General features: G+C 41.4%; 1 protein-coding gene and 1 long non-coding RNA gene across 2 annotated transcripts; one reads left to right on the plus strand and one right to left on the minus strand.

Annotated features, from left to right (window-relative positions):
• Positions 1 to 774: 774 nt before the first annotated feature.
• Positions 775 to 27,054, minus strand: sacs2 (sacsin molecular chaperone 2). Its single transcript, XM_063213524.1, has 8 exons — positions 26,901 to 27,054; positions 26,746 to 26,814; positions 23,379 to 23,466; positions 22,680 to 22,791; positions 14,365 to 14,511; positions 12,845 to 14,267; positions 12,628 to 12,716; positions 775 to 12,526 (listed from the first exon to the last, which is right to left on the minus strand). Exons 2-8 carry the CDS (start codon positions 26,778 to 26,780, stop codon positions 1,626 to 1,628), a joined length of 12,795 nt encoding a protein of 4,264 aa, XP_063069594.1. The 5' UTR covers positions 26,781 to 26,814; positions 26,901 to 27,054; the 3' UTR covers positions 775 to 1,625.
• Positions 26,049 to 26,864, plus strand: LOC134460907 (uncharacterized). Its single transcript, XR_010037185.1, has 2 exons — positions 26,049 to 26,512; positions 26,768 to 26,864. It is a non-coding gene; the product is annotated as an uncharacterized LOC134460907 (long non-coding RNA).
• Positions 27,055 to 27,538: the final 484 nt, after the last annotated feature.

The following is a 27,538-nucleotide window of genomic DNA, read 5'->3' on the forward strand; positions in this document are numbered from 1 at the left end:
ATATAAAGGGGTAATGGAAGTATGGATGCCTATTGTACCCGTACATTTGAGAGAGAAAAAAAGAGAGAAAAAAACACACACACACAAATATCAATCAAAAGATATGATTTTGAAGTGTACTGAAAGTTCTGTATAAGAAAACACTTTTAAATCATCATTTAAATGAAACTGTTGAAAGGAAAATGAAAATGTTACAGTATATGTCAGGCAATATCAACATTTCCTAACTGAAATGTATTGACTTTCCTTTTTGCTGTTGTTTGATTAGTTATAACATTAATTGGCATCTTGATCTATTACTGATTATGATGATTCAGAAATGTGACCCATTGATGACATTAAGAGACGAAATTATCAGCAGGGACTATGGCCCATGGCTTAAGAGTGTAAACTGAACGACATGCCAAGGGAGAGAAAGTTTCTGAGAGTGTGCAGAGATTTGAACAATTCCACAGATTCATATTCTCTTTGTTAGAACTGATTTACATTTACTTCCATTAATTACAGATAGAAACCTATGCTATATCAGGAGTAGGGCACGCACTGGGTCAAACTTAGACGCATAGAATGTTCAGGTGGAAGGTGTAGGTTTACGCTTCATTGACCACAGCTATCATCCAATCAGAATCGAGAACCGGAACGCAGTGTTAGTTTAACACATTTTCAGGACCATTCCTTCAAATGCTCAGAGTGAATGACCACTTTGTTAAAGGCTGTCATTTCTTTTCTTCTTTTCTTCTACATTATACCCAAATGGAAAGACCAGTATGTATACATTTTGAAGCCTTATAAGAGATGGATGTTCTTGGACTTGTTCTTAGTGGTTACCAACCAGACCACTTCAACAACTAACCTTTTTTGTTTTCCTTTCAACAGGACAGAAAATATGAGTGAACAAATTGTTTATGATATTGTAAATGGGTTTCCATAATAAAGCACATAAATGAAATTGCTCATCTTCTTGTGAGTAGATATTTTTTTATTATTATTATCGCATCATGAAAAACAACTGAACTTAAGTAAATTGCAAAATGTATTGTAAAGATTTCTGATCCTAATTTGCTCATTCCAATTGGAATACAATCACAAGTATTCATTGACAAACAGATAGTAACATTAGTATTTAGTTGTATACAGTACATGGATGTTATGGTCTTGAAGTCAAGTGATAACAGAAGTAAATTATCACCGTATAGAAAAGTCATATCAGTAACAGTACATTGCAGAAATTACGGTATTGTCACAATATTTCTGATTCCTGTTGATTCAAATGAAAATAATCACCAACATTCACTTGTGCACTTGGTAGATACTAGATACAGAACTATAGTTATATACATGGATTTATTGGCTCAGCACTACAGTGTAAAATTTAATGTATTCTGAAATTGCTGAAGAGTTGAATATGTCACCATAAATTCATCCACCATTTGGATAATATTGCAGGTTAAGTTTTTGAGAGGGACAGAGAACCCATATTACTTTCATGACAAAATAGGTGAATGTAGATATAGCATGAGTAACAATGGAATGTTTTCTTATTGTGATATGACATTTGCTGGCATGTTTACTCAATACAAAAAAAAAAGTCAGAGGTCAGTCAGAAGATTTTAAGGTAGGGATGTCTATGTTAAGTATGTGCCCACTTTTTGTAGAATTTCCGATGCGATATCTAGAGCTTCTCTTCCATGCTGAGGCTGGAATGTATTGTTTGGAATTTTAGGGGGAGGATGGAAATTGGGATACTGTGTAGTTTTTGCATCCACACCCAAGTCTTTAAGGCGTCTCACAAGACGGGGTAAGTCTTGGAGCTGAGGGTTGTAGCCTGAAACTTTCTGAGCCAGACTGGAAATAGAACAGTTGATAGAGTGTTTCCCACACCTCATGTACTCTGCTGCAAAGAGAGCCTTCTCCACAGCTTGATGGATTTTGAATAAACACCACTCTGTACTTCCTCCTCCTGTGTCGTGTTGAGCAGCATTTAGATCACACTGGGCTTGCAAAAACCAGCGCTTGGCTTCCTGCTTATCTGGTCTCGGCATGTCCTGGTGGAAAGACCAGAAATTATACTGCCGTCTGTGATTGTTCCGGTAAAACCTCTGTCTCCCTTGACGGTGACGTGATGCCTCAGAATTCCACCGAGAGAAGAAGTCCTCGAAATCCCATGACCAATTCTGTCCTCTGAAGTTGTTTGATGATGGTTGACTCTTTCCGTATTTTTTGAATTCTTCTATTTTGTTCTGCAAGTACTTAAAAGCCTCATTAGCAAGCTCCTCATTACCCGGGTTTTTGTCTGGGTGCCACAGAAGAAACATGCGCCGGATGGCTTTCTGTCGTTCATCCTGTGATAGAGTCCAAATTTTTTCCAAGCACTGATCAATTTCCTTTTTGATGTCTTCAAAATTGTTTGGAAAGTCTCTTTTCGGTGATGGTCCAGATCCATCCCACAGTGCTACATCTTTGCAAAGACTTTGACCAGGTGCAGATGTCTTTTCACGCTTAAACTGGTAAAGATCAAGGGAGCTCACCTCAATAAACTCATCAATACCAATCTGTATTTTGTATCTACAACTAGCTTTTTTGTCTGTGTGGTCCAGTCGCTCAATGATCAGTGCTAAGTAGTAGTGTTCATCTTCTGATGACTTTTTGAAGCCAACATATTCACTCATTTCATAATTGTTCAAGAAGTTCATGTCAAGCGCATCATGCCATTCTTCGGGTATGGGGTTTCCAGGGACAGGGTTTTGATCCCCTTCTGGTCTGCTGTCACTATTACGGATCCCCCCCTTCTCCAATGTTTTGTCAACCTCCTTCATATCATCACAAAGTAGAAGTTGGACTAAAATGAGCAGAGAATCGGTGCAGAGACGATTCTGCAGCAAACTGTTGATCTCTTTGCTCAGTGTCATGGCCACCTCATGCACGACCTTAAGGCCCATCTCATCACTGTGTTTAAGATAGAAAGTGCAACCTTCTGCCTCTTTTGTGACATGCACTTGTGTTTCAGAAGCAGTGTTAGCAAGGCACTTCTCATCCAAGTAAAGCTCTGTGTCAAGGTTCTCACAGCAAATTATCTTGAGTTTTCCAAAAGTGTTTTTGCATTGTTTGGCAGCGTCAGCATGGAGGATGGTGCCATTACTTTGTTGCCTGATTAAGCATGTGAGACCATGAGAAAATGGGGTCGATGATAAGTGTTTTTCAAACCAGCCATTGAACTCACAGTTCTTTCCATATGTACAGAGTTTCTTGCTGGAGTCCACAAGTCTTTCAGAGGTGACACTAGACAACATTGTTGGGCAGATATTTTTAGGCAACAATTGTAGCAATTTCTGTTGTTCATACATATCAAAATTGAGATTACAATGGCTAAAATTCACAAGTTTGAGTTTTTCTTTGAGGGACTGTTCAAGCCTTGTGGTTTGGAAACTGGTGTCGTTGAAGTACAGATCAATAGATTGGTATAGTTTGCCATCTGATGAGGGCAAATAGAGCTTCTCAAGACATTCTACGTTTTCCGGTTGGTCTTTGATCAGCTGAAACAATTTCTGAATAGTCCGTTCGAGCGTTCTCTCCTGATTAGGATTGAGAGTTTCTTTGTCCTTTGAGTCCATGTAAATGTCCTGAAGGACAGTGCTGTATTGATTTATTGTGGGACTCATTTCCACACCGATCTTCTTGAAAAACTCTCCAAATAATGCATGTTTTGGGTTAATTCTAAACAGGTAGGGCCTGAATTCCTCATAATTCTCAAGATTTAAGACCACTTGACATGCTTTCACAAGAACTGTGTCATTGTCAACAAGAACCACGGGCAAGTCTTGAAGCTGAGATTCACTGAAATCCTTTGACTGCAAATATCCGTATGATTTCACAAATACGTTTTTTCTGGTGTTCATCATATGTTCACTATTACATCTTGATTGACATATGTTACTCAGGTTTTTTGACACAAATTCTGTGGGCGGTTCATCAATAGCCCCTGCTTCAACCAAGTCTGCAATAAAACGTCCACAAAATGAATCCATTGGCAGAATTGGCATGGAAGACCAAATGAGGCTCTGATCAGCTTTTCCTTCCAGCAACGACCCTTTGATTGACACCAAATCTTTTTCACTAGCAAAGGGTTGGTGGTAATCACACAGTTCTTTCTGAATTTTCAGAGGGAAAATAAACTTAATTTGGGCAATCTTGTTTAACAAATTGGATTTTCTATTTCTGCCATGGACTATTAATGCTTCCTTAAACAATGCTAAGGATTGCTTTTTCAATCTCTCAAGGCAAGTTTTCCCCTTCGCATCTAACTGAATTTGTTTGGCAAATTCAATTATCTCAACATCTGACACATTGTGTTTTAGTCCAAGATCATTTAAAAGCTGTCTGAATGAACCTTGGCCTGTTCCGTTATCAAATAGCTTCAGAAACTTGCAAGGTACAAATTTCTCTGGAGGAAGCATGATCTTGTAAAGGGGCAGGCTTTCATCAAAAAAGTGCGAGGCCATCTGAAGAGTGTCATAGATGTCTGGGATGAACTTGACATTCCTGACTACTCCCATTATCTGGTCTTTGACCGTTTTGTATTCAGCGTTTTGCTTCAAGATCAACAGCAGCCTGATGCAGTTAAGTACTTGGGCATGTGTGAGCTTGTGCAAGGAAGGTAAAAGGAATTTAACGAAGAAGTCCAGATCTGACAATTGTTGTATTTTCAAGCTTTCTGATAGGCGTAAGTTGACCCAGCTGTCCTTTAGAAACACATTTTCGTCTGTATCAATGTTGAACAAATCCCTGAATTTGTGCATTTGGTTTGATTGCAAGATAAAGACATTGCTGATCCCCCGGATTGCTTGCCGCTCACCCTGTGAGGTTTCAAAAAGGGGTAATGACTTGAGCTTACACTGATATTCCTGAGAGGTATTTGCTGTGCTGACTCCACATTGAAGGAAATTAAGTAGGTCATCCAACTCATTTATATCGAGATTTTTGAAGTTAGAGTGGGGTAACTTGATGACTTGGTCAAGAACTGCAGAACTGTCATCTGTTCTAAGGAGTTCTGGTCTTAGCTGTCTATCTTTCAGTTGTAAAAGTCCCAAGAAAAAATTCTGGTGAAGTGTCATCATACCTAGTTTCAGGAGAACAGATGTTCTGGGATCTTTCTGTTCCCAGACCACAGAGGACAGATTCCTCAATGTCTGCAATCCCCGTCTGTTCTGGCTGGGGATAATGATGGGCACAATTGGATAGTCAATGAATGTTTCTGCAATTTCTTTGAAATGTTTACTTTTTTGTTCTCCTTTGAAGTTTGGGGCCTCATGCTGGATTTCATCATCGAAAAAATCCCAAAGTTTCCTTAGCCAAGCAGGTGGTTCAATGTTGGACTTTTCATTTAGGCCCTCAAGTAATGGTGTCAGGAGTTTTGCTGCCACTGGAATTGTCAGTTTTGCTATGTATCCTCCTTGCTGTAATTTTGCCCGATGATCAAAGTTCAGGATGGAATGTACAAATTCTGCCTTGTGTTCCTGGAATATTTTCCAATGTCTACTAACATGCTTTGGAGACTCCTTGTCAAAAACCCTCAGCATTTCATCTTGAGTTAGGAGCAGAGGCAGTCCATCAAGACATTGCATATTTTCTTTTTCTATGTCTCTCATGCAGAACTCCAGAAGTAAGGAGAATTGACCTTTATTTTTCACAAGTGTCTTGTCTAATGGTAAGGGCAAGCCTGCTACAGTTTTCTGCACATCATTCACAGATTTTTCTTTCAGGAACTCCCGCACATTGTGAGGACACAACTCCATCACTTTCACACCTGCAGTTTTAAAACCTTCAGATACCTCCATCATTGTTAAAGACCAAGGAACAACTCCAACCCCTATATCTTCTAAGGCAGAGAATGTGTCATCACTTATCCCTGTCGTAAAATGAGGAGAATCCACCGGACTGGGTTTGCAAATGTTTGACCAGCTGACCGTGTATTTTCTGGTCATGTCATATTTGCTGCCAATGTCTTTTGTCAGAGTTGTTTTTGTTGTCACGTGTGCCTGTGTTTCTTTGGAAGAGTGCAGTAGGGGTATCACAGTGAGGTCCCTTTCACTGATTGATCTGTACATTTGATTGATCATTCTGTGCCAGTCTTGCTTAGTGTCTTTTGTAATCAGTGGGAAAAACTTTAAAAAAGTGGAGTTCAACTGTGATCCTAAAGACAACACACTATGGTGTCTTCCTGTTTTAATGTTTCTCTGCATGTACTTTAGAAGGTCCGCATAAAGGGGTGATATTATGTCCAGTAAGAGTGTTTCGTTCCACTCAGTCTTTGGATTGACTTCATCTGCTTTACATAGGTCTCTCCGGGATGAGTCAACTTCAAAATTCCCATTGATGTGAACTGGCAGCCCGGTTCTCCCAGGCAATGGTAGGGTGCAAAATAACTTCCCAGTAAATTCTGACTCAGTAGGCTTTCGTTTTATACATGCAGCTACAGCTGCCTCTGGGATCTGTGAAACCTCTGTCTCCAAATCCAGTTTGCAAGAATTGGCTTGGTGAGAGCCGACCTGTTCTGCCACTACCCACTGACTTTGGCCTTGAAAATTTCGACCTGATGAGAAAATCGTCATACTGTACATCACCTGACAGGGAACAACACCTTTTTTAACCTGATCTTGAAAGTGATTTCTCCTTGTCATACTTTTTTCAGGCAGTTCTTTTTCAATGGTTAACACACACTGCAGTTCCCTTGAGTCAGGGTTTATTGTATGGACCTGTATTTTCTTGATATGCTTCAGGAAGAGGATCAAACCGTCAGAGTCTTCAGCAAACACATTCAGAAGTTCACGCATCTGGATGTCTTCAACAGGTGCATTGCTTATTTCTGATTTCTCAGCCATTTCCTCAGTTCTGAGGGGAAACCTAAACATAGTTCCTGACTTCAGTTTGAAATCTGATGGCAAAAATGTCTCATAAATATCGTTGAAAGCATTTTTGAATTCCTCTTCCAATTTGAACCTGCGTCCTGGTGACTGCTTTGTTGAAAGTCCTAAATATTTCACGTGAGGATCAGATATGCAGAGCCACTCATCTCCGGTTAGTATGGCTGGGCAATCTGTGAGATGGTAAACTGAATTGAATCCTAGCCCATATTTTCCTGTCTTTCCACACTGTCCATGCTTTCCACCTTCTCCTAACCGCTGAATGCCTTCCAAATCTGTATCAGTGAACACCTTGTTGTTGTAAACACATAGGGCTGCACCTTGAAGTAAATTCCATTGATTGTCAAATGTCTTTACTGTGCCATGTTTTCTTTTGTCCCAAATGAAGTGTATCTCAGTTGCTTCTGCGTCGTCTGCATTCTGAATGAGCTCCTTAATTATGTCCTTTTTGGAAGGATATGCATTTATGATGTTTTTGATTCTAAGTGTTAAGTTCTCATGCTGTCCAAACTCTTTTGAATAAGGTGAATACCCACCAACCGAAAACATATCCTGTGTGTGTTGTCTTGTTGTTTTAACGCCAAAGTGGCACGCCACTTCCCTCGCAATTAATTTGTGGCATAAAGTGACTGAAAGGGGTATCCATGGGCTGTCATTGTAATGAAGATCGGAACTGGGTCTCAACATTGAGTTTTCATCAGGTACAAGATAGTTCTGTGAATTGGCATCTTTAGTCTTGAGAAGACCTTTCCTGAGTATATCCAGACAGATATCAAGATCTGTGTCAGACAGAGGATCTGGGCCGTACTTGCTTTGTATCTCCTGCAGTACTGTGGCAAACTGCTGAGGAGTGAACTGTTGCTGCACACCAACACATTCCCAAAGTGTCTCGAACCTTGATAATCTAGTTGGAAGTACACAGAGGTATGGTTTGGCTTCAAAGTCTTTACTTTTTGCTACAGAACACACACGTACAAATCTGTTCTCCACAAAGACAAACTCAACTGATTTTGCAAATTCAGCAATTTGGGTCGGATCACCTCCCTTAGTTAGCCACTCGTTCAAATAATCATAGCTGTCACAGGCTATTTGGCTTAACAAGCATTGGTTGTGCACATCACATTTAGATGCCTCATCCAACTGTTTTAGCACCATGTACAGTGGTGGCTCTCTACGCACACCCAGTTTCTCAAGGACTTTGTTGTCTTTGTGGATCTTTAAGTGTTCATGGTCTACAGTAAACTCTGTCATATTTACCAAATATTGGCAAGAAGAGTGATACACTTGACAAGGCTTTTTCAAAGCAACAGTAACACTATTTTTGGATTGCATGTTCACTGGCAGTAAGGCAGGGATGAATGATGTGTTTTGTAGTGAGGACCAATGATGAGATTTCTTGTCAACTGCTAGCTCCTCCATCAACTCAAACAAACATTGGAGACGTTTCACTGCTTCGCTTTTGTCTTTTTCCCAAACCCTCTGTATTGTGCTGGCTCTCTCAGTTACGTCTTCCAAAGGCAGGCGGTCACTCAGCATCCCCAAGGCAATGAGCCTTTGAATTCTTTTAGGGGAGCAGAACTCATCTCCAGTACCACCGAGAAATCTTCCCTCATCATCATCATACAGACAAGCCACTTTTCCTGAAGGATTTACAGTTCTTTTGATGTACTGTAGTTCACCACGTTGTGAGGGAATGCAGTGATGTCCTTTGAGTAATTCGTCAACATCGTCATCACAGAGGTCGATGGCACTGAGAATGATTGAATTCCTGTCATGGCATTCAAGAGAATGCAAATTTCTCAATACCACATCCCGAAAAAAATCTCCCCAGCTCAGTGTTCTCGCCTTGACAATGTCTTCAAAGCCGCTCTTTATCAAGCTTTTTCTTACCCAAAAAGGAAGTAACACGGCACAGGTTCCAGGGCTTTGATGAGTTTGGAATATCTTCTCTGCAAGTGGTCCAACTTCCTTGTGCTGTGCTATGCTGGGGTCCAGAAACCTCACATTGTCCAGGGAGCACCAATTCTTCCCATCACTGAAAAGCTCAAGATCACGCTTACAAAATCCCTCTGCAATTGTGGAGTAGAAGGAGTCCACCAGAGGTTGAAATGCGGTGCCTACTTCTTCTTTATTTGGCCAGAATGTGTAATAATGGTAATCTGAAAGACGTCCATCTTTTGCCAACTTTTTCAAGACGAGAAGGGTTGAAATGTAGGCATTTGTTACTGCATCCTTCAGAAGGGCCTTGTTCCATTCTGCTTTGGGTCCGGTCTCCCAAAGGCTTTTTCGATTCGACATTACAGCAAAAGAGCCATTGATATTGACAGGAAGACCTGTTTGGAGTGACATGGGCAGGAAGCTGAATGCTTGTCCAATTAAGCCGCTTTTGCTGACAGCCCATTTTGCTGACTGACAGTCCTTTACCAAAGGTACAGCTACTCCCCCTATAGGTATGGAGAATGCATTGAACTCATTTTCTTCAAGTGCCACTTTCAGTGAACTGTTGATGCCAAAACAGGAGAAAAGCAACCAGTGCTTGCAATCACATCCATAAATATTACTCTCAGTTATTTCAGTAATAGTTGCTTTGAAGCCATCAATTACATCACCACATTTGGGATAATGTTGTATCAAAGCTTTAAGGCTGTGTCTTTGAACGTTCTCAGGAATTCCATCTGTAATTTCAACTGTTTCCACAACTTTCCTTGTGATCTTAACAAGAGTTTGTGTTTGGTCTTTTTTTGGAGGTGTGGAAGCATTTTCTGGTAAAGTCTGAAGAGAGAGGTTGTCAACATTTCTGAGGAAAAGGAGGTGAGTGTGTGCTTTCACGGTGAAGTGGTTTTTAAAATCAATGATTCGATCGGTATCATATACTTTTGTGCTGATTTCTGAGACTTCGGATTCCTCAGGTGTGCGAAAGGGCAACTTCATTAATGTCCCATTGTAGAATTTTTGAGTGCTTTTCTCAGAGAAATCACAATCAAAAATGCCTTGAAATGATCTGAACTGTCCGGGAAACCTTCTGAAAATTCGTTCATGGAACAAGTCAAGCTTGATTCCTGGATTGCCTGTATTTTTGATTAACTTTTTCAGATGTGTCACGTTTGGATCAAAAATTAGAAGCTTCTTACCACTCAAAATAGAGGGAACATCAGTCACATGATATACAGCATTGAATCCTATTCCAAATTTTCCAATTTTCTCCACTTTTGTTTCTTTCGAAGCCGATCCCACCTTTGTGATATTTTTCCAGTCTTCATCCGAAAACAGCTCATCATTGAATATCCACAGGCACGGACCACTACATTGGGACATTCCACTGTCGATGAGACTATCTATAGGTTCTGTGTGCTTCCTGAAGTCAACCATGAAATTGCATGTTTTGGCACCAGCATCCTCAGCATTTTGTAGGAGCTCTTTGAATATGTCACTATCCTCATCATACTCCCTCAGAATGTTTTTGATTCTCTGAGTTATAGGTTCCGTCTGCCCACACTGCTCTATTCCAATGAACTCTGGTTTGAGAATGCGGGTGCTGAGAAGTGGAATGTCCAGCCATTCTGCCGTCACAGGGAGTATCTCCTCATGGAGGACGTGAAAATCCTCATCGTCTTCCTTCAGGTCTATCAATCCTTCTTTGCTAATATCACAGAGAAGAGCTGTGGAGGCAGGCTCCAATGTGAACATTTGCTTATCAGCTTGGACTGGTACAGGAGTATCATCCTTAGCAGGATTCTTCATCTTGCGCATCCAGTTCAGAATGTCAACAGATAGTTTCAACTCAGACGGATTTCCAGCGGGTGGATTTCTTTGATCAATCCTGTCTTTGATATCATAAAGAATGTTCTCAATCTCATCTGCTGAAAGAGTTGATTTCACTCCAAGTTCTGTCCATAACTTTTCAAATGGCAAATATTCGTCTGGAACTTTCTCAATGTACGAAGACAGATCTAACTCAGAGGGATAGGCCAAAACAACAGCATCAGGTGAAACAAATCGGTTGTCAATCCAAAGACAAGGAATGGAATTGTTTTTATTAAATTCCCTGAACAGCTCAACATGGTCTTGCATAAACTTGTATGACTCTAGGAGAGTCGTCTTAAACTGGACATCTTTGTCAAGGTCATGCATGGTTTGTGACATTGTGTTCAGCACAGATAAATTCTCCAAGACTTTCCCAGCAGGTGGTGGGCTCAGCAGACCAAGTTGTCTGGAGACTTTTTCATTTAGCTTTGAAATAAGTGGCATGACATGTCCAACAACAGCACGATATTGTGCATGCCTGATGTCACATGGCTTGTAGAAAGCTCTTTTTCTGTCTTTTCTTTTCAGGTCTTTTGTTATTATGCTTGGATTCTCACATGGGAACCACTGTGTGTTCTGCAGGTGTTTTAGTTGACAAGGAGAGAAATTTGAGATAAGATCATTGTTATTCAGCACTCTGAGAAGGGCATCTGCTTTGTCCCACGTTTTTGCACCACTCTGAGTCTTTTCGATGGTTTCAATGACATCAAGCACATGGGTTGGTGAGATTTCATTCTCTTTCGACTTCAGTCCAAGCTGCTTTAGGCTCTGGAGCATTTTTGGAGTCACCGTGTAGTCAGAGGAGGGAAAGAACTTTGCCTTGAATATTTTTTTGAAGGTGTCATTTTTGGGATCAAACATATTGGAAGCTTTGGCTTTTTGGCTTTGTCCTTCTCGTTCAACAAAATTGAGCTCTTTGCATTTTTCATGCAACATCACATTTTGTGAGAAAAGGGTGGCACCATGTTGCAATATCCACAACATTGTTTTCTTTTCATTCTCTGGACTAAAAGACCCTGTCTCAATACAGCTCACCAAATGAACGGCCAAGTGTGCAGAATCCGAAAGTTTAACCTTGAGCATGGTCAAAAGTCTGCGGTCTGCTTCGGTAGCACACTGGACCACAGAGTTGGGAATGGGTAGGTCTGATGGAATGGTTGGCGAGGAGTTCAAAACCACTGCCAGTTTGCCTTGAGCACATACATACTCTCCACTCATCAACTGGAACAAGGGCATCTGAGAGACTATGTTTTGCTCTTTACTTGAAAGGGAATCCAGAGAAGAGAGGAAAGACTTCAATCCCTCTTTTGCAGCATTTGGAGTAGAGTGGATTCCATTGATTACCTGGTCACTGCTTATGTTTAGGAAGACTTTCAGCAGGCTTTTTGGTGAGGGTGGAAAAACAAATGTCTCAATGTCATTGTGTTTGAGACATTGATCCCTTTTTATGACCATTCCACCTACATTCATAACCACATTCTGAATTTGGTCAGACAGGCTACTGTGTTTACTGTGCTGAAAAACCAAAGTAGGATTCTCCTCTAACTTTGCCAAAAGCACAGATCTGGAGTCAATTCCAAATGGCTCAACAGCTACAATTGGCATGCCAACAAAGTGGCTCAAGTCATCCCAGTGGCTATTCAGATATTTCCAAAACGTTACCAACCAACCTCTCTGGGGATGCTCAGGTTTGTCAAGGTCCCATGTCACACAGCCTTGACTGTTTTTCCAGTCATGTGGTAAATGTTGCTTCGTTAAATCAGCAACATTTTGTCTGTCCAGGTTAATGATTTTGAAGATTCCTAGTATTAGTTACAAAGGAGAAAAACAATAAATTAGTGCACACAGATAAAAGGTAAAGAATAACTGTACATTTCTATTTATAGTGTGGAAAGGACCAAACCTTTTGTGGCCAAATTTCTCAGGTGATTAAGGCTGTTGGAGCTCAGTTCCTGGGATACAAATGTGTCTTTACAAAATGGCAGCAACTCTCTGAAAGACAAAAATTAAATTTGTGTTTAATTTGTAAATGAAAATCAAAGAAAAAAAACAATACATTGAGAAGCATTATGTAAAGTTGATCTAGAGATATCAATGTGCATATAGTACATGTTACTCACCTTGGAAAGTTTTTGTTGTCAATCAGAGCAGTGCAGTCGTCCGAATCTGAGAACATTTTGAAGATGCCACTGGTAAGCGGTAAGAGCTGAAGACCTTCAAGCTCTTCATATATTTCATCACTGAGCACATAGTCAAGAAGAGAAAGCTTGTCATGGCGTGAGACTTCCTCCAACTTGCATCTGTGAAGAACATCTCTGGCAAACTGTGGGGTGATCCACTGAAGAGTGTCTGGCTTAGGGAAAACTTGTCTGATGTCATCGATCACATGCTGCTTGATGTTGACGAGATTTTCACCTTCTGTCATCAGAACTCTGGCCAGAGCCGACGTCAAGGCTGCATCGTCAATGTCATCAGCTGGAAACACGGCTTCTGATGGGGTCACCCAAATCATCTCATCTTTGGCAAGGGAGAACACGGGCTGGTCATTCAGTAGACGTTTCAGAACATCCTTTGCTATTTCATGCCATTTTTCCTTGTGTTGCATATGGATAATGTTGGGCCACATGTTGTAGACTGATGTTGCGGAGAGGATGGAGTTTCTACAACACTGAATAGCATCGAGGATCATCTTTAGGTAGCTGAGGGGAAGGACATCGGTCATCAAAATCTCGTTCCACTGAGCGGCTTCATCGTTCTTCTGGTCCTCGTCTTGCCATTTGATCTGGCGCCGATTGTCTGTCAGTCCAAAGCAGGCATTGATATGGACTGGGAGCCCTGTTCTGTTCGACTCATTGTTGGGAAGTGGAAGGAAACAACTCAGTCTTCCATCAGATAAAAGGTTTTCTGGGTCACAAGGAAAGGCCAAATCAACCTGGGGACTGTAAGACAGCCTCTCAGCAAGTGAGTCAATCTTCACCACATCTCCCTTCGTCAAGCAGTATGATGTTATAAGCCACTTGGTCTTTTTCTCTCCCTCACTGGGTGAATCAGCAGAAATGGTTTTAAATACAGTTGTGCCCCCCGAATGGTTGTCTGTGCTATCTGAATCTGAGCATGCTGTGATACTTGACACGGACACTGTAAGTCTTGTGACTGCAGTGCCAGAGGAGTCAATGTGCATCAAGGAGACATTGGATACGTGTCTCAGAAAGAGAAGGCTAATGTCTGCATCTGCGATGAAACTGTCAAAAAGCTCAACAACTTTGTTTGAATCATACAAGTTGTCTGAAATTTCAGAGGATTCACTGCGCAGAGGAAACCGAAAGAGAGTGCCTTCGAAACACTGATCCTCTTTTATGGCTTTCTCCCAGGTTGTCGTACTGACTTGTTGAACTATGTCTCGAAGTGGCTGAAATTGGTCTTTCAAGGTAAAAAGGTCGTCGTCATCCAGAGACCATCTGAAACCTCCCTCTCGATCTCCAAAGATCTTCTCCTGTGGGTCCAACATCCCAAGGTGTTTGGAACTGAATATAGATGGCACATCTGTAGGTAATGAACATTTCATAGGATCAATATTAGCACACAACAGTTCTGTACACATGTACATACTCTATGCACAGTATTACCGAGTGTAATTTACCTGTAATGTGGTAGACAGAATTGAAGCCAATTCCAAACCTCCCCACTCTGTTTGGATCATTGCGCTTGACGCTTCTTCCTGTGGCCTGAATGCCATGCCAGTCTTCTTCAGTGAACACAGCATTATTGAAGGCATAGAGGGCAGGACCTGGTGCAAGAGTGTAAAAAAGCAATATGATGCCTTATTAATGCCTCAAAGAAGGACTCTGAAAAATTTTAACATGAACCTGGGGGCTTCATCTCAGGGCTTTGGCACCTGCCAACCAGGGCTTGACACTGGCACTTGCCAACCGGCCAAATGCTGGTAAAACTTGGCTGTGGCTGGTAACTAGGGCTGGGCAATTCACCCTGAAAAAAAAAATCTAGATTTTTTTTCACTAAAAAACTCGATTCACGATTCGATTCAATACCCCCCCACCAAAACCCCCCCCAAAAAAAACCTTGTTGAGCTCTCTAGGCCCTTACGTGGTTTTGTGTGTGTGTGTGTGTGTGTGTGTGTGTGTGTGTGTGTGTGTGTGTGTGTGTGTGTGTGTGTGTGTGTGAGAGAGAGAGAGAGAGAGATTGAGAAGGAGGCTCTGTTTGTGTGGCGGTGCCTCTGCTTGTGTGGTGTGAAGAACAAAATTATTCCACTGGGATTTAAGCCTATTTTTGGTTTATTTTGGCTACTTAGGTTATTCAATTAATTAAATTATTCATTTAATTTTGCTATATTTTCCCTGCCTACAATTCAATTCAAACAATAAAATAATGAAGAAATTCACTCCACTGCCTTGCCAGTTAGCCAGACCTGCCTTATTCCACCTGCTACGAAAGTAGAGTATGGCTCATCAGACCACCTGCCACCAGGTTTTTACACCACCAACGTTCCTTTAAAATGCGAGCACTCACCATCGATATGCATCCGTGTCCACTCTTCAGAAATTCTAGGAGTTAATTCTATCCAGTTTCTGCACTCTTCCTTGTAGGAACCGTCAGTGTATGATACAAACGGTGTTCGGTGAACACGCGCCTCTGGTCAGGCTATTATAGTCAGTGCTTAATTTGTAAATCACAAGGTATTGGAACGCAAAACACATGACATCACAGCGATGATGAGTTGGACAGAGGTCCCGGAACGCACAGAAAAACTACAGAGGCTACAATTAGCCTATGCAATCGAATAAAAACGGGAAATAAAATTCTTATATGCAATTCCCTGCATTTTAACGACATTGAGTCCCAGGTCAGCTCATATGAAACCATACTTTTGTTTCTTAATAAAAGGGACGGTTGGCAGCATAATGGCCAACAGCCATAGCCTATTAAATGCTGTAATGACAAAAACCAATATTTTTAGTTTGAGCACTAATTTTATGCTTAGTAGTGTCAGCAAATGCAGTGCATGGAAATTATGCTTTCCCTATGAGGTGAAACGAAACCAAAGAGGTCTTCTACTAGGCCTACCTATGGAAAGGACAGTGCATGCTTTCCAATTGTCATCCTTTCCCCGTATTCACACAACGTTGGCATACGCCTATTAAACGTTAAATCCACGCTTTGTTGGCGACTTTCTTGCATATAATTTGGCTAATCCGCATGTGCTGTTGCGATATGCCACTTCACTATTTCAAGGGCTCGAGCGGCAGCGAAGACGGCGATTTTCCCTAGACTTGGTTTTTCACACTGACTGTCTGCTCGCGCTGCGGTCCGGTTGAAAATCCCTCCAGCCAATGTTTTATTTGCGGCGTGTATGCCCTATTTGAATGAAACATCACCTTGTCTTTGCTGTTTTCCTGCTCAAATTGACTTGTAAGCAACTGTCGGGTCTTTGGAGGGAAGGAAACGCGCGCACACTACGGGACGCTCGCCAGCCGAGGAAGATCTCATCCTCTCACATAAGCGATCTGTCTTTTTTGCTACATGGCTGATCAATGCACCAAACGAAGCCCAGGTGCCACTAGAAATTAGTATGTCCAAAACCTTGTGTGCTGACCAAAATTTGATGAAAACTTTTAAACAATGTTTGGCACAGCCAGGCTTTCCATCTCATCCGCGCATATGAACAAACAACGAGAGAGGGGCAACTTCACATAGCCTAGGCCTAAATTTAATCAGATACTCGGGATGAAAATGTAGTAGATCCATAATAGTTATGATTCTTAAATGTATGGGACAAGCAGTAGGCTACCAATTGAGCTTCCCTCACCAAAATAGCCACGCAAACACTGGACTTCTCCTACTGCAATAAGTGGGGAGGTCGCGACTTTCGTCTTCATTGGAATGTTGCTAAATTTGAACTTGGCCTCCTCCATGCTTGCAGACAAGTCCCCAAAAGCACTTCAGAATCCTCTCCCTTTCACTCAAACAAACACACTCTCATACACTTGTGAGATGTTTTTTTAATTGGAAGTCCAATATGTCGAATTATGATTAACTGTTGTCGATGTCAATACATTTTTTCAGGCATATTTATTAGTGGTGGGCCGTTATCGGCGTTAACGTGCTGTGATAATGTGAAAAAGTTTGTCGACGTCAGTGAAGTCAGCGCAACACGTTACGGACATGGATTGGTTCAAAGTTGCGGGAAATCGCAGTGATTGGTTAAAGTTGCACTGTCGCGCAGAATTCGCGGGAATTCATTGAAGTTGCGAAAAAGTTGCAAATCGCAACATCGCAAATTCCTCGAGGGACTGATGAACTGGTCCAGTCCGAGTAGGCTTCACTCATACACACCAGAGGCACCGCCACACAAACAGAGCCTCCTTCTCAATCTCTCAATCTCTCTCTCAATCTCTCTGTCTCTCTCTCTCTCACACACACACACACACACACACATTTGAATCGAATCGTGAATCGTGAATCGTGAATCGTGAATCGAGTTTTTTAATGGAAAAAATCTAGATTTTTTTTTCAGGGTGAATCGCCCAGCCCTAGCTAAGAAACATTGATTTTTGGTATTTGGAAAAGTGTGACTGCTTAATGCTCAATCATGATGCCAGTCCCAAGATGGCCTCACCCTGCACTACATTTCTACCAGACATGGGGGTGGGGGTGTCCTGGTAGAAATGTAATCATGATTGAACATTCTGCATAATGCTCGTTAAAATCATAATAAATATATAGCAATATACTGTAGAATTAAAGTGCTAACCCCTAGGGGCGTCTAGATTTCTAGGCTACTTTATTGGTAAATTATCTGCAACATTTTCCAGCCCCTTTTGTTTTCTTACATTACGCTGTTGTTACTTTTTTTAGACCAGCAGATGGCAGCAGACAAAACAGATACTGTGATAAGATATAGAGAAAAGCATATACTTTAAGGCCAAGATTAATATGAAGAACTTAGAAAAACAAAGTTTTCCAAGCTGGAATGTTTGATACAGTGATACTATACATGGGGTTAAAAGGGCGTTCCAGTCATCAAGAGCCCACATGGTTAATTTGAGGCCTGAAGTAGAGGGTACCGTAAGGTCATTTTGTCCCAAAGCTGTTTTTGAGTCCTATTTTATCTTTTAAAGTCTGAGCGCCCTACATTTTTTGGAATACACTGTACAGTTCCCAAATATGATGGCAAATCAATTAGAACTCCTAAAGCATACATAGTTTCTTTGGCTATATAAGGCTTAATATAGCCAAAAATAATCAAAGCATGCCATTTGTAAGTACATCATCTGGTAGACAGGGTCATATTGAGGGGCCATGGTGAATTTTAGGCCTGTATCTTCCTTGAAACTAAAACCAGATTTGTCAAAATCTGCTTGTACATTTTGTATGCAATTCACAGGCTTGAAAAGTGGGCATGGCACCCCAACTTTGGAGGGCTTCATCTCCGTAACCGTTGGACGTAGGGTGCTAATACTTGGTATTCTTTCAATTGACATCAAAAGGTACCTGTATGTGAGTTATCGGGTAAATCGGAGAGGGTCACCTGGGGAGATTCTAGGGAATCATGTGAATTGACATGGAATGACCCTAACAGCAAGGTAGGTGAATGTTTCCAGCTTCAACATTTCTGTAACTTAAATCTACAAATAAAAGGGACACTAATCATATGCAGTTGTCCACAAAACAAACCGTTAAACAGACATATTCTGTACACAGTAGCCCCTTAATGCATGCCGTACCTCCTGTGGCACGCTGTAATAGACATTGAAAGTTAACTACTAGTACTGCACTACTACTGTATGACAGTGCACGGGGCCTTGGGTAATACATTACGACTTGGTCATTGCCATTCTGGTAACAGCTAGTTTATAATGCCGTGTTTTAAAGGGGCTACACTTAGTTACAGACTTTTTCAATGTAACAAAAACGGCAAATAATTAGTAACAAGACACCAGTGGTACCAGTCTTGTGTGTTACTCGTCCAGTATATTACTTGTATCAGACCGGGTAAAATACTGCAGCTTCAATTACTAAAATAAAATGTGTTTCATACTACTGTAGCTAAAATAGTCATCATGCCCTGTGTATATCACATACACACAACACTTTGAGACCCTGGTTCTACCCACAGCAACTCGGTCATCAAGTCATTCGCTATTTCCTAGTAGAAGTTAGAGGAAAATAAGGAAAAAACATTGTACCATCCCTTCTGTTTAGCAATATAAAATGTGGTCATGAAGATGATGACCCAACCTCACAGTTCATGATCATCAGTGTTGGGCGTTAATGCATTACAAAAGTAATTAATTACTGTGATGCATTACTTTTTTTTGCTGTAATGCAGTAATGTAAGGCATTACAAGGCAAAAATCTGTAATATTTACTTAGGTAAAATGTTAAATAACTTAAGTTACAATGAATTACAATGACCTGGATTTTAGTGGTGTTTGGTGTGGTGGGTTAGAAAGAAGCTATTCCTGAACCTGGTAGTTTTTAGTCTGCATGCTGCCAAAAACAGCTCCTGGATGAAAGGTGAAATAGTCATGACTCAAGAGCTTGATTTATACTGTAATAAATTGCCAGATCCATATTTAGGCCAACAGTTCTTTTGGCTTAAGTAACTAAAGTAATGCAAAAGTAGTGTAATGCATTACATTTTAAATATAGTAATATTGTAGTGTAAGGGGTTATTTTGAAAAGACAGTAACATGTAATCAGCAATGCATTACAGTTTTCGAGTAACTTGCCCAACACTGATTATCATACCACATCATCACATAATCATACCATTGTATCCATAAAAGTTCAGATACAAGTTGTGCATGTGTGTGAGTGTGATTCTTACTCTCATTATTCATACGCTTTAAGTCTAATATGTGGTCACTATCCAAAAGCATTATCCTTTCTGTCCACAAAAGAACAGCTGAAGACCTGAAATACAACTTCAAAAATACCCTGATTTGAATGCTTTCCAATAGAGATGACAATTTCCTTGACTGAGTTCCGGGTGTGGGCGGTGGTTACCAGGAAGGTGAATTTCTTTTTGTACATGACTAGTTTAGGTGGTGTAAGTTTCCGAATCTGACGGGTGCCGCTCTTGCACCCTCAGCCACGCCCATAGAAAACATGTCCAGTTTCCCAATATGCAAACATATCATGTTTGATGTCCAGTTTGAAATCCAACTTATTGAACAAAAAACATTCAAGGCAGTAACAAATAATTGGTTGCACACTGAAGAAGGCACACAGCGAAAATGTGCAATAACAAAGACTTACTTTATGCAAGGAGCATTACATAACATTTCACTTAGCTGACGCTTTCATTTTATTCAAAGCGACTTACAACTATTATTTGTCAGTGTATTGGTTACAGTCCCTGTAGCAATGTGGGGTTAGGCGCCTTGCTCAAGGGAGAAGTCAAGGGGGATTCAAACCGGCAACCCCTAGATTGAAAGACCAACTCTCTAACCACTAGGCAGCCTCTTTTAGTTCACCTTTTCAATATTGTTCATGCATCCTTGAGGGTTTTTCTGTTTTCTGTTTCTCTCTGTTTGTTCACTAGCGATTGCTTTCTTGTAAACATCACAACGGGCAAACAATAGGGCTGGGCATTATGAAGCTGTGGTTTCCAGGGAATACACAGATGGGGGGTGCGTCTTAATATGCGACCTTGCCTCCTCCACTTGCGCTTGTCTCCTCGTCCCGCCTCCTGGCCCCTCCTCCGTGGAGAAAACGATAAAGTTTCCCAGCTGTCAGCCTAGCCACAACAACTTTTGAGGGACTGTTTTTCATTCACCATCCCAATTGCAAATGAGAAAAAGACTCTACAATTGAGCTTTTGCAAGATATTGAAATATAATGCTGTTGTCAGTGATGTCATCACGACGAGAAGCGAGTGGAGGAGGCAAGTGGAGGAGGCAAGGTGGCATATTAAGATGCACTGGGGGTGTAGTACTGTATCCCATAGTGAAACACCAGAGATTTTTTTTATGGTAATGTAAGTACCATTTAGTGACACTTCTTATTGCTGCAAAATTAGTTTATGGCCACAATTCCACTTCTTATCACCGCTTCTTATCACAACTGTGCTCATTATTTGCAACTGGGATGACATCATTGCATTCTGAACTAGACTCTCAAAAGTATTTCCATTCTGAGAGCTGAAGGGAGAGAAAGCCATTTGCTAGAGAACCTTTTGCTACGATAAGCTTTTGCCTTTTACTGTAATGGGATAGTGAGGAGAGACAGGAAAGCAGTGGGAAAGAGAGATGCGACCGGATTCGAACCTGGATCCCCGTGGACAATGGTGCCCACCATACATGGTCAAGTGTATGAGGGCGCTCCACCACATACCTGCGTGAAGCTCCCCTCCCGCCCTCGACCCAAAATGCTGAAATAACACTGAAGATTGTTTGTGCTATATTTGTGCCAGATTGTGCTGTAAAACAATTGTTTGTGCTATTAATAAAATAATTGCATAATAATTGCATAATAATAGCATAATAATAAAATAAAAGGGCTGTAACTTGACAAAAGCGTTAATTTTCAAAGAACAAATGAGCACAAACAAATTCCCTTCGATTTTTACAGCACAATCCGGCACAAAGATAGCACAAACAATCTGCAGTGTTATTTCAGCATTTTGGGTCTGAGGGGGGGCAGCTTCCCGCAGGTCCACCACCTTACCTCCAATGTACATTTGTTAAAAATATAGGAGGACATTTCTGTCTGCAGTTTAAATGTGTGTGTTTAACTTCACATTCCTTAAAGTGATACTGTACCACTTTTGGAAATAAGCTACACCTCCCCTTGAGTTAAATAATAGGGTTTTACCTTTCTCCTGTACTTCCAGCCGTTCCCTGAGTATGGCAGTGTATATTTTACCTCCAAGCTAGCAATTAACATTGAATCCTATGAAACCAGCTAGCTGCCCAATGTTAAGGTAAAATTTGCACTGCCATATGCGGAGAACAATTGAAAGTACAGGAGAAAAGTACAATTCAATCATTTAACTCAAGGGGAGGTGTACAATAAGCTCAGAGCAAAATGCCATACATGGGCAGGTATATAAGGTAGCACTGCCACAGTACCTCCCACGTACATTTGTTACAGAGAATGCAACAGGAAGCGTACTTCACAGACATCTCTCTTGCCAATATGGCGTTTGGTATGGCAGACATCTGGTCAGACAACAAACTGAATATTGCGGGTTTGTCCAAATGTTACCTGGAAATCTGTGTGCAGATTAAGGTGATAGTGTGATACACTGGCTATTGTTCTCTCTGAAACAAATAGATCTGCAGTAGTTTCTAGTTACAGGCATAATGAACGCATATTGAAGTTGATTGACAACCCTGAAGTGAAATATGAAGAACTTGAGTAACACGTGAACATTAAAGCCCCTATTCCTGAGTACTAGCATCATTGGTCATTTCAAACAAAACTGTAAAACAGATATTTGAGGCAACATACTGTCCAAGTATTGTTTATCGGCCAACGTGTGCACATTTTTAATTTTACATTGCAGTATTCTTTTATCTCAGTGTGAGTGCTGAACCCATAAGCCTCCAAAGTTTATCATCACTAGGCCTACTTGGAATTTCATGGTATGTGACATTGGCCAAACTTGTGTTCTGGAATGCCCTGCGGGTTCTGATTGAGGTCTTTCCGCATATTCTGCATATTAAAAGTAATGAAATATTCAAAGGCTGTCAGACAAGTCAGATTCAGAAAAGTCTTTTGCTTCTTGACTTAAAATTTTGGAGTTGACAGACCTACTCAAACCCTATCTGAGGGACTTTTTCTGTGCATTGGCCAGAAAGGACATCTGTTAGACTTTCAGTCTGCCGTTTACGTGTGATATGTTCACTAACATGAATTTACAGGCAGTACGGCACATCTGCAAGACTTGAAAAACACCACCATCAACTCAGAAACTTTGACAGTTCCTACCTTGATATTTGCCAAGGTCTTCACTCCACAGGCTGTCTCTGCCATAGGTCCTCTCGTCGTGAATGAATACCACCTCAGAAGCTCCAGCATCGTCTGCATTCTGTATCAGCTCCTGTTCACAGAAGAGCCAGAGAATGTCATTAGAGATCATGCCAATCAATAATTAAAGGTACATTGTGGAATATTTTTTAGCAGTTTATTTCTAGAATTCATACTGCCCATTCACTAATGTTACCTTTTAAAGAATGCTGCCCACTACCGTCAAATTCTAAGAATTCATTATGACTGGGAAAAATTAACTATTGAAAGGGCGATCTTCTCCATTGTCTGCCATTTTAAATGTCCAGAAATAGACATTAAAGATATATTTTTTGGTCTTTTTGACTTTATCGATGATAGCACAGTGAAGATGGTGACAGGAAGCAAGCGGGGCGAGAGAGACGGGGAAGGACCAGCAAAGGACCCGGGCCGAACCCGAAACCTCACCGTTAGGCCACAGCAGGGCCCAGAAATTGGCATGTTTAGCTGCAAAACTTACTATACGGTCATACAGTACTAGTAAATCGTAGTTTATTACCTCGTAAATAACTTATTCATGAAATTTGGCACTAGGCAACACAGTTTCAATTCCAACACTGGTCAGCATCCTACACAGTGCACCTTTAAACTATACATCATGCAAAATGATTCCCATAATACCTTCAGTATTTGTCCTCCATCTGGATATCTCCTAAGGATGTCTTTCAAGTAGTCTATGAAGGGGGGCGACGTTGCACCAAATGTGTTTCTGAAAGGAAAAAGTAAGAATACAGTTGAAATGCCTTAAACACAGTATGTTGAATGCATTTGAATTAGAAGTCGAGAGCAAGCATACAGCAAGTAAAGTGATAGAAGCCTCATGGCTTATCACCAGGGGTGATAAGAAGTGCCCTATCTCAGCCCTGCTGTGTCTCAAGCGGTAGGGCACTGCACTGCTACACCGGCAACCCGGGTTCGATTTCGGAACGGGTCCTTAGCTGGCCCTTCCTGGTGGTCTCTCCCACCTCAATAAATATATAAATATATAAATATATACAGTGTGTAGCCTATATAAAGAAGTGCCCTATCTCACCAAAAAGGTAACTAAAGTCATTCTTGCTTGAAAATATTTATTCTATTATCAAAAAGCTTGCACCTTCTTCTTTGTTTTCTACCTTGGTTATTTGACATAAATTGGGGCCTCTCTCTGACATGGAGCTGCTTTGCAAATTCTTATGGACATCACTCTTAAGACTATTTTTTGTCCCATCATCACCCCATGTGGTCAGAATTCCAAGATCAACAAGCTGTATGTTTACTTGTCTCATAAATTGTGCAATATAGCCTAAAATGTAGCGAACACCATTTTCTGGCAGAGAGTCACTGGGCACAACGCTGGTGGTGACATTTTGGGTACGGTATGTTCAGGGCCGCCGCTAGTACACAGAACAGAGTACACAGAGTGCTTAGGGCACCAAATACCTTGCCCCAAAAATTGGGGACTCTTAACCCATAGCCTGGAGCAACATATATGCTGCATGCTTCAGGCTCTCGAGATTTTAGGGGATGTTAGAGCTGAATGAACACATTTTAATGCAAGATGAGGATCCTAGATTTTAAATGCAACTTATTTCATAGTATTTGTATGTGATTTGTATGTGGCTGAAATATTTAGGTTTAATAGGCAGAGGGCCCGGGCACCAAAGGGCTTAGGCTAAAATGGAGCTTAAATTGAGATTGACCAAAAATGAAAAAAAAAAACATTGAAATACATTATAAAACATGTGTTTATTAGTGAGTAGATTATCATTATGAAGGGTCCTCCTGACGAGTTATGCTTAGGGCCTCCAAAACCTTAGCAGTGGCCTTGGGTATGTTCACTTAGCCTATTGAATGGAGAATAATTCTATTTTGGCCTGACTCAATCTTTTCATAATTGAAATTTAAGAGTGAACTTTAAGCAATTCAGAAAAAAAAACTCTTCACAAACATGTATGCAGAGTAAATGGATATTATATTGTGATGTGAATTAATGGGTGCGAGTAATGGACATGGCTGCGCTCGCTTCCCCAATTATCGCACTGCCCCGCTCACCTGTTGACAATGAGTCTGATTACTTGGCGTGCCAAGAAAGCCATGGCGGTCTTGGGGCGCATTCGCGAGAGGCCGAGAGACAGAAGCAGTTGGGGCTGCTGGGTCCAATTGTGGGGAACGTTTTGTGGCGTTCGCGGTTGTTTAGGACCGCCGGCGCTGAAGACACCGGGGACCACTAGTGACCCGGAGTAAGATATTGGGGGGAAATGCTTAGATAGCCAGGGCCACGACAGTGTAGCCGGACCAAGCGGGTTGCCTCACTGCCAGGCCACTCCCAACCCGGCTAAATAGCCGACGGACTGCTCGTTCCTTATCCAAGAATCCCAGCGGGCCGAGGGCTCGCTTATGATCCAAGGTACTGACTGACTGAACGAAGTGAGGTCTCGCTCCGCAGCGAGACAACGGGGTCTCGCTGCCCACGGACAGAGAAGTCCGCTTTTAAACATTATTCCTTCATTCTGTGCGTGCGTGTTTGCTGGTGCGTGTGTGAGCGCGTGGGTGCCATCGCTCTAATAAGTGTAACCCGGTCACCAACGAAAGTTTGTCTTCTCACGCGTGTAACTGTCTTATTAGTGGTAGAGGATTTGATGATGATTCCGACGGGTGCCGTGTCTTGAGGATTTTAAATGGACTAATTTACTTGCCGTGATGAATTGCTATATAGTGCTGTGATTAATTACCGAAGGCCTGACTTGCTGTGATGAATTGCTGTGATGAATTTTCCACTGTGTTGCTGTGATGAATTGCCGTGACTATTTTGTTGTGATGTAGCTTATTTATAGCCTATATTTATTGCACGTATTTATCTAGCTATTTATTGCGGGGATTGGGTTATGGGTCTACGCATGCTGTGGGTATTGTAGCCTGTATCACTTGACCTGTGTGGCTTACTCAGACTTCCTGTTGTGTGGGGCGGGTAAACTCTGTGTAGGGGAGATGGCCTATGGGTGCTCAGTTAGGCCTATTTTAATGAATTTGCATTAATAATAAAGATTTGTTATTTCTTGAATCCTTTTGTGCATGGTTGTTCCATACCGGACCATACCGGGTTATAATTAAAGGTGGTGGCAGCTTAAGCATAGGCCTACTGTCATTTTAGCGCCCTCTTGTGGCAGCTTATGAATTTATTACAATATTAATTGTTGTCCTGTCTGAGCGGATTTCTGCAAAGTAGGCCTACAGCAAATACTGTAGTATAGCCTATGTGACTCTAGAAATTGGAAAATACTAAAAAAGGAAAACTCATCACTAAATGTATGTAGACCCTAAGCCCTACAAACAAATATGCAAGCAGGCCCTACAAATAGTTTGTTCAGAAATATACCATTTATGACATCATTGTCAGATTTTGATTAGTTAATCAGAGAAATATAAAGCCTATAACAATAGCTTCAGGCCATGTAGTGTTTTGCCAGAGAGTGGCTCAAAACTCTGTCACATATTTCCAGGGCCGCTGACAGCTTTCATTGGGCCCAGAACAAAGGAATCTGAAAGGGGCCCCACCCAATAGGCCACATACAATGTAATGGGGAACCAATCCTGGGCCCCCTATCTTCCTGGGCCCGTGGCAACCCCCCTGTCGACGGCCCTGCATATTTCCTCCAGAACTGATACAACGCTTCGCCAAATAGCCTACGTCTAGAGAAATCCGGCGATGGGAGCATGGGAGAAGAGGACCTGTCAGTGGCAGGACCTTTGAAAGGAAAATATAGGTCCCCAAGGTAAAGCACCTGTGCGCGCGTTCTCTGACTTCTTGGAAGTTGTAGGACTTTTACCATATCCGTTTGCCTGCTATTCTTTATTCAGTATAGTCGACATTCATAAGTTATGCAGACACAGAAATTGAACTAGCCCATCATAAGCTAATTCATAATAATAAGAAAATCACTCATTTGTTTAATTCAGATGTTAGAGCTCTACATGTTTTAGAGGCGGATCCAAATTCGTTACTCACCTTTTCCTTCTTCCTTCCCCAGCGGCGGCACTCATCCTCAGCTGAGCGACACAGGTCCCTGGCCTGCAACTACGACAAGTTGAGGGAATTAACACAAAATTAAACTGTTAAGTTAGAAACTGTTAAGTCAAAGGTTGCGCCATTTTACTACCTACCCTGTTATCAATTATCTGTAGCGCGGAGCTCCATGATTCTAGCCAGCCTGAACTGAGAACACATCTTGTAGCGCCCTTATTTATCTCTAGGAGCAAAACCATTCCACGCCCTCCGCAAGATTTCCTGTTTCAGACGAAACATGCAGCATCATTGGAAACGAAACTTCTATCTCTAGGGCAAGCGATTCCTTCCCTCATGCGTTGCAGATTACGGAGAAACGAAACTGCCTCCTCACTAAATGATCGAATTGCGACACTCAAGGAATCCAACTATCAAGTTGTTGTAGACATATACTACATTGTCACTAAATGTTGCCTCTTTCAAACTGTGCGTTTTTTGTGTTATTGCTGTTGTTTATTTTACCACCCATCATTCACGCGCCTGGTGAATGCACTGTTCCTCAGCATGATCCGTGCAATGAGCCAGAACTATCATTAGGGATACATTATAACAAATAATTTGGATAGGCCTATTTCAATTAGTCGTTTCATCACCACCATGCTGAAGGAATCGCTCATCAAACACAAAGGACGTGTGTTTGAGGGGAAGTTCAAGTGCGCAAACGTTTTGGTGACGATTGGTTGTGAAATGTTGGGACCAGTTTACACAGCAAGGAACTGACAGAGTGTGTCCAACC

The sequence above is a fragment of the Engraulis encrasicolus genome, chromosome 13, assembly GCF_034702125.1.
Source record: "Engraulis encrasicolus isolate BLACKSEA-1 chromosome 13, IST_EnEncr_1.0, whole genome shotgun sequence".
Classification (NCBI taxonomy): Eukaryota; Metazoa; Chordata; class Actinopteri; order Clupeiformes; family Engraulidae; genus Engraulis; species Engraulis encrasicolus.

Bases quoted from the DNA above. Each gene is read 5' to 3' on its own strand.
- sacs2 (XM_063213524.1), bottom strand. From the start codon at position 26,780: ATGAGTGCCGCCGCTGGGGAAGGAAGAAGGAAAAG. The intron at 23,467-26,745 runs GTGAGTAACGAA...TTTTCCTTTCAG, and splicing joins GGGGAAGGAAGAAGGAAAAG to AAACACATTTGGTGCAACGT. The intron at 14,512-22,679 runs GTAGGAACTGTC...CTCTTGCACCAG, and splicing joins AGACCTTGGCAAATATCAAG to GTCCTGCCCTCTATGCCTTC.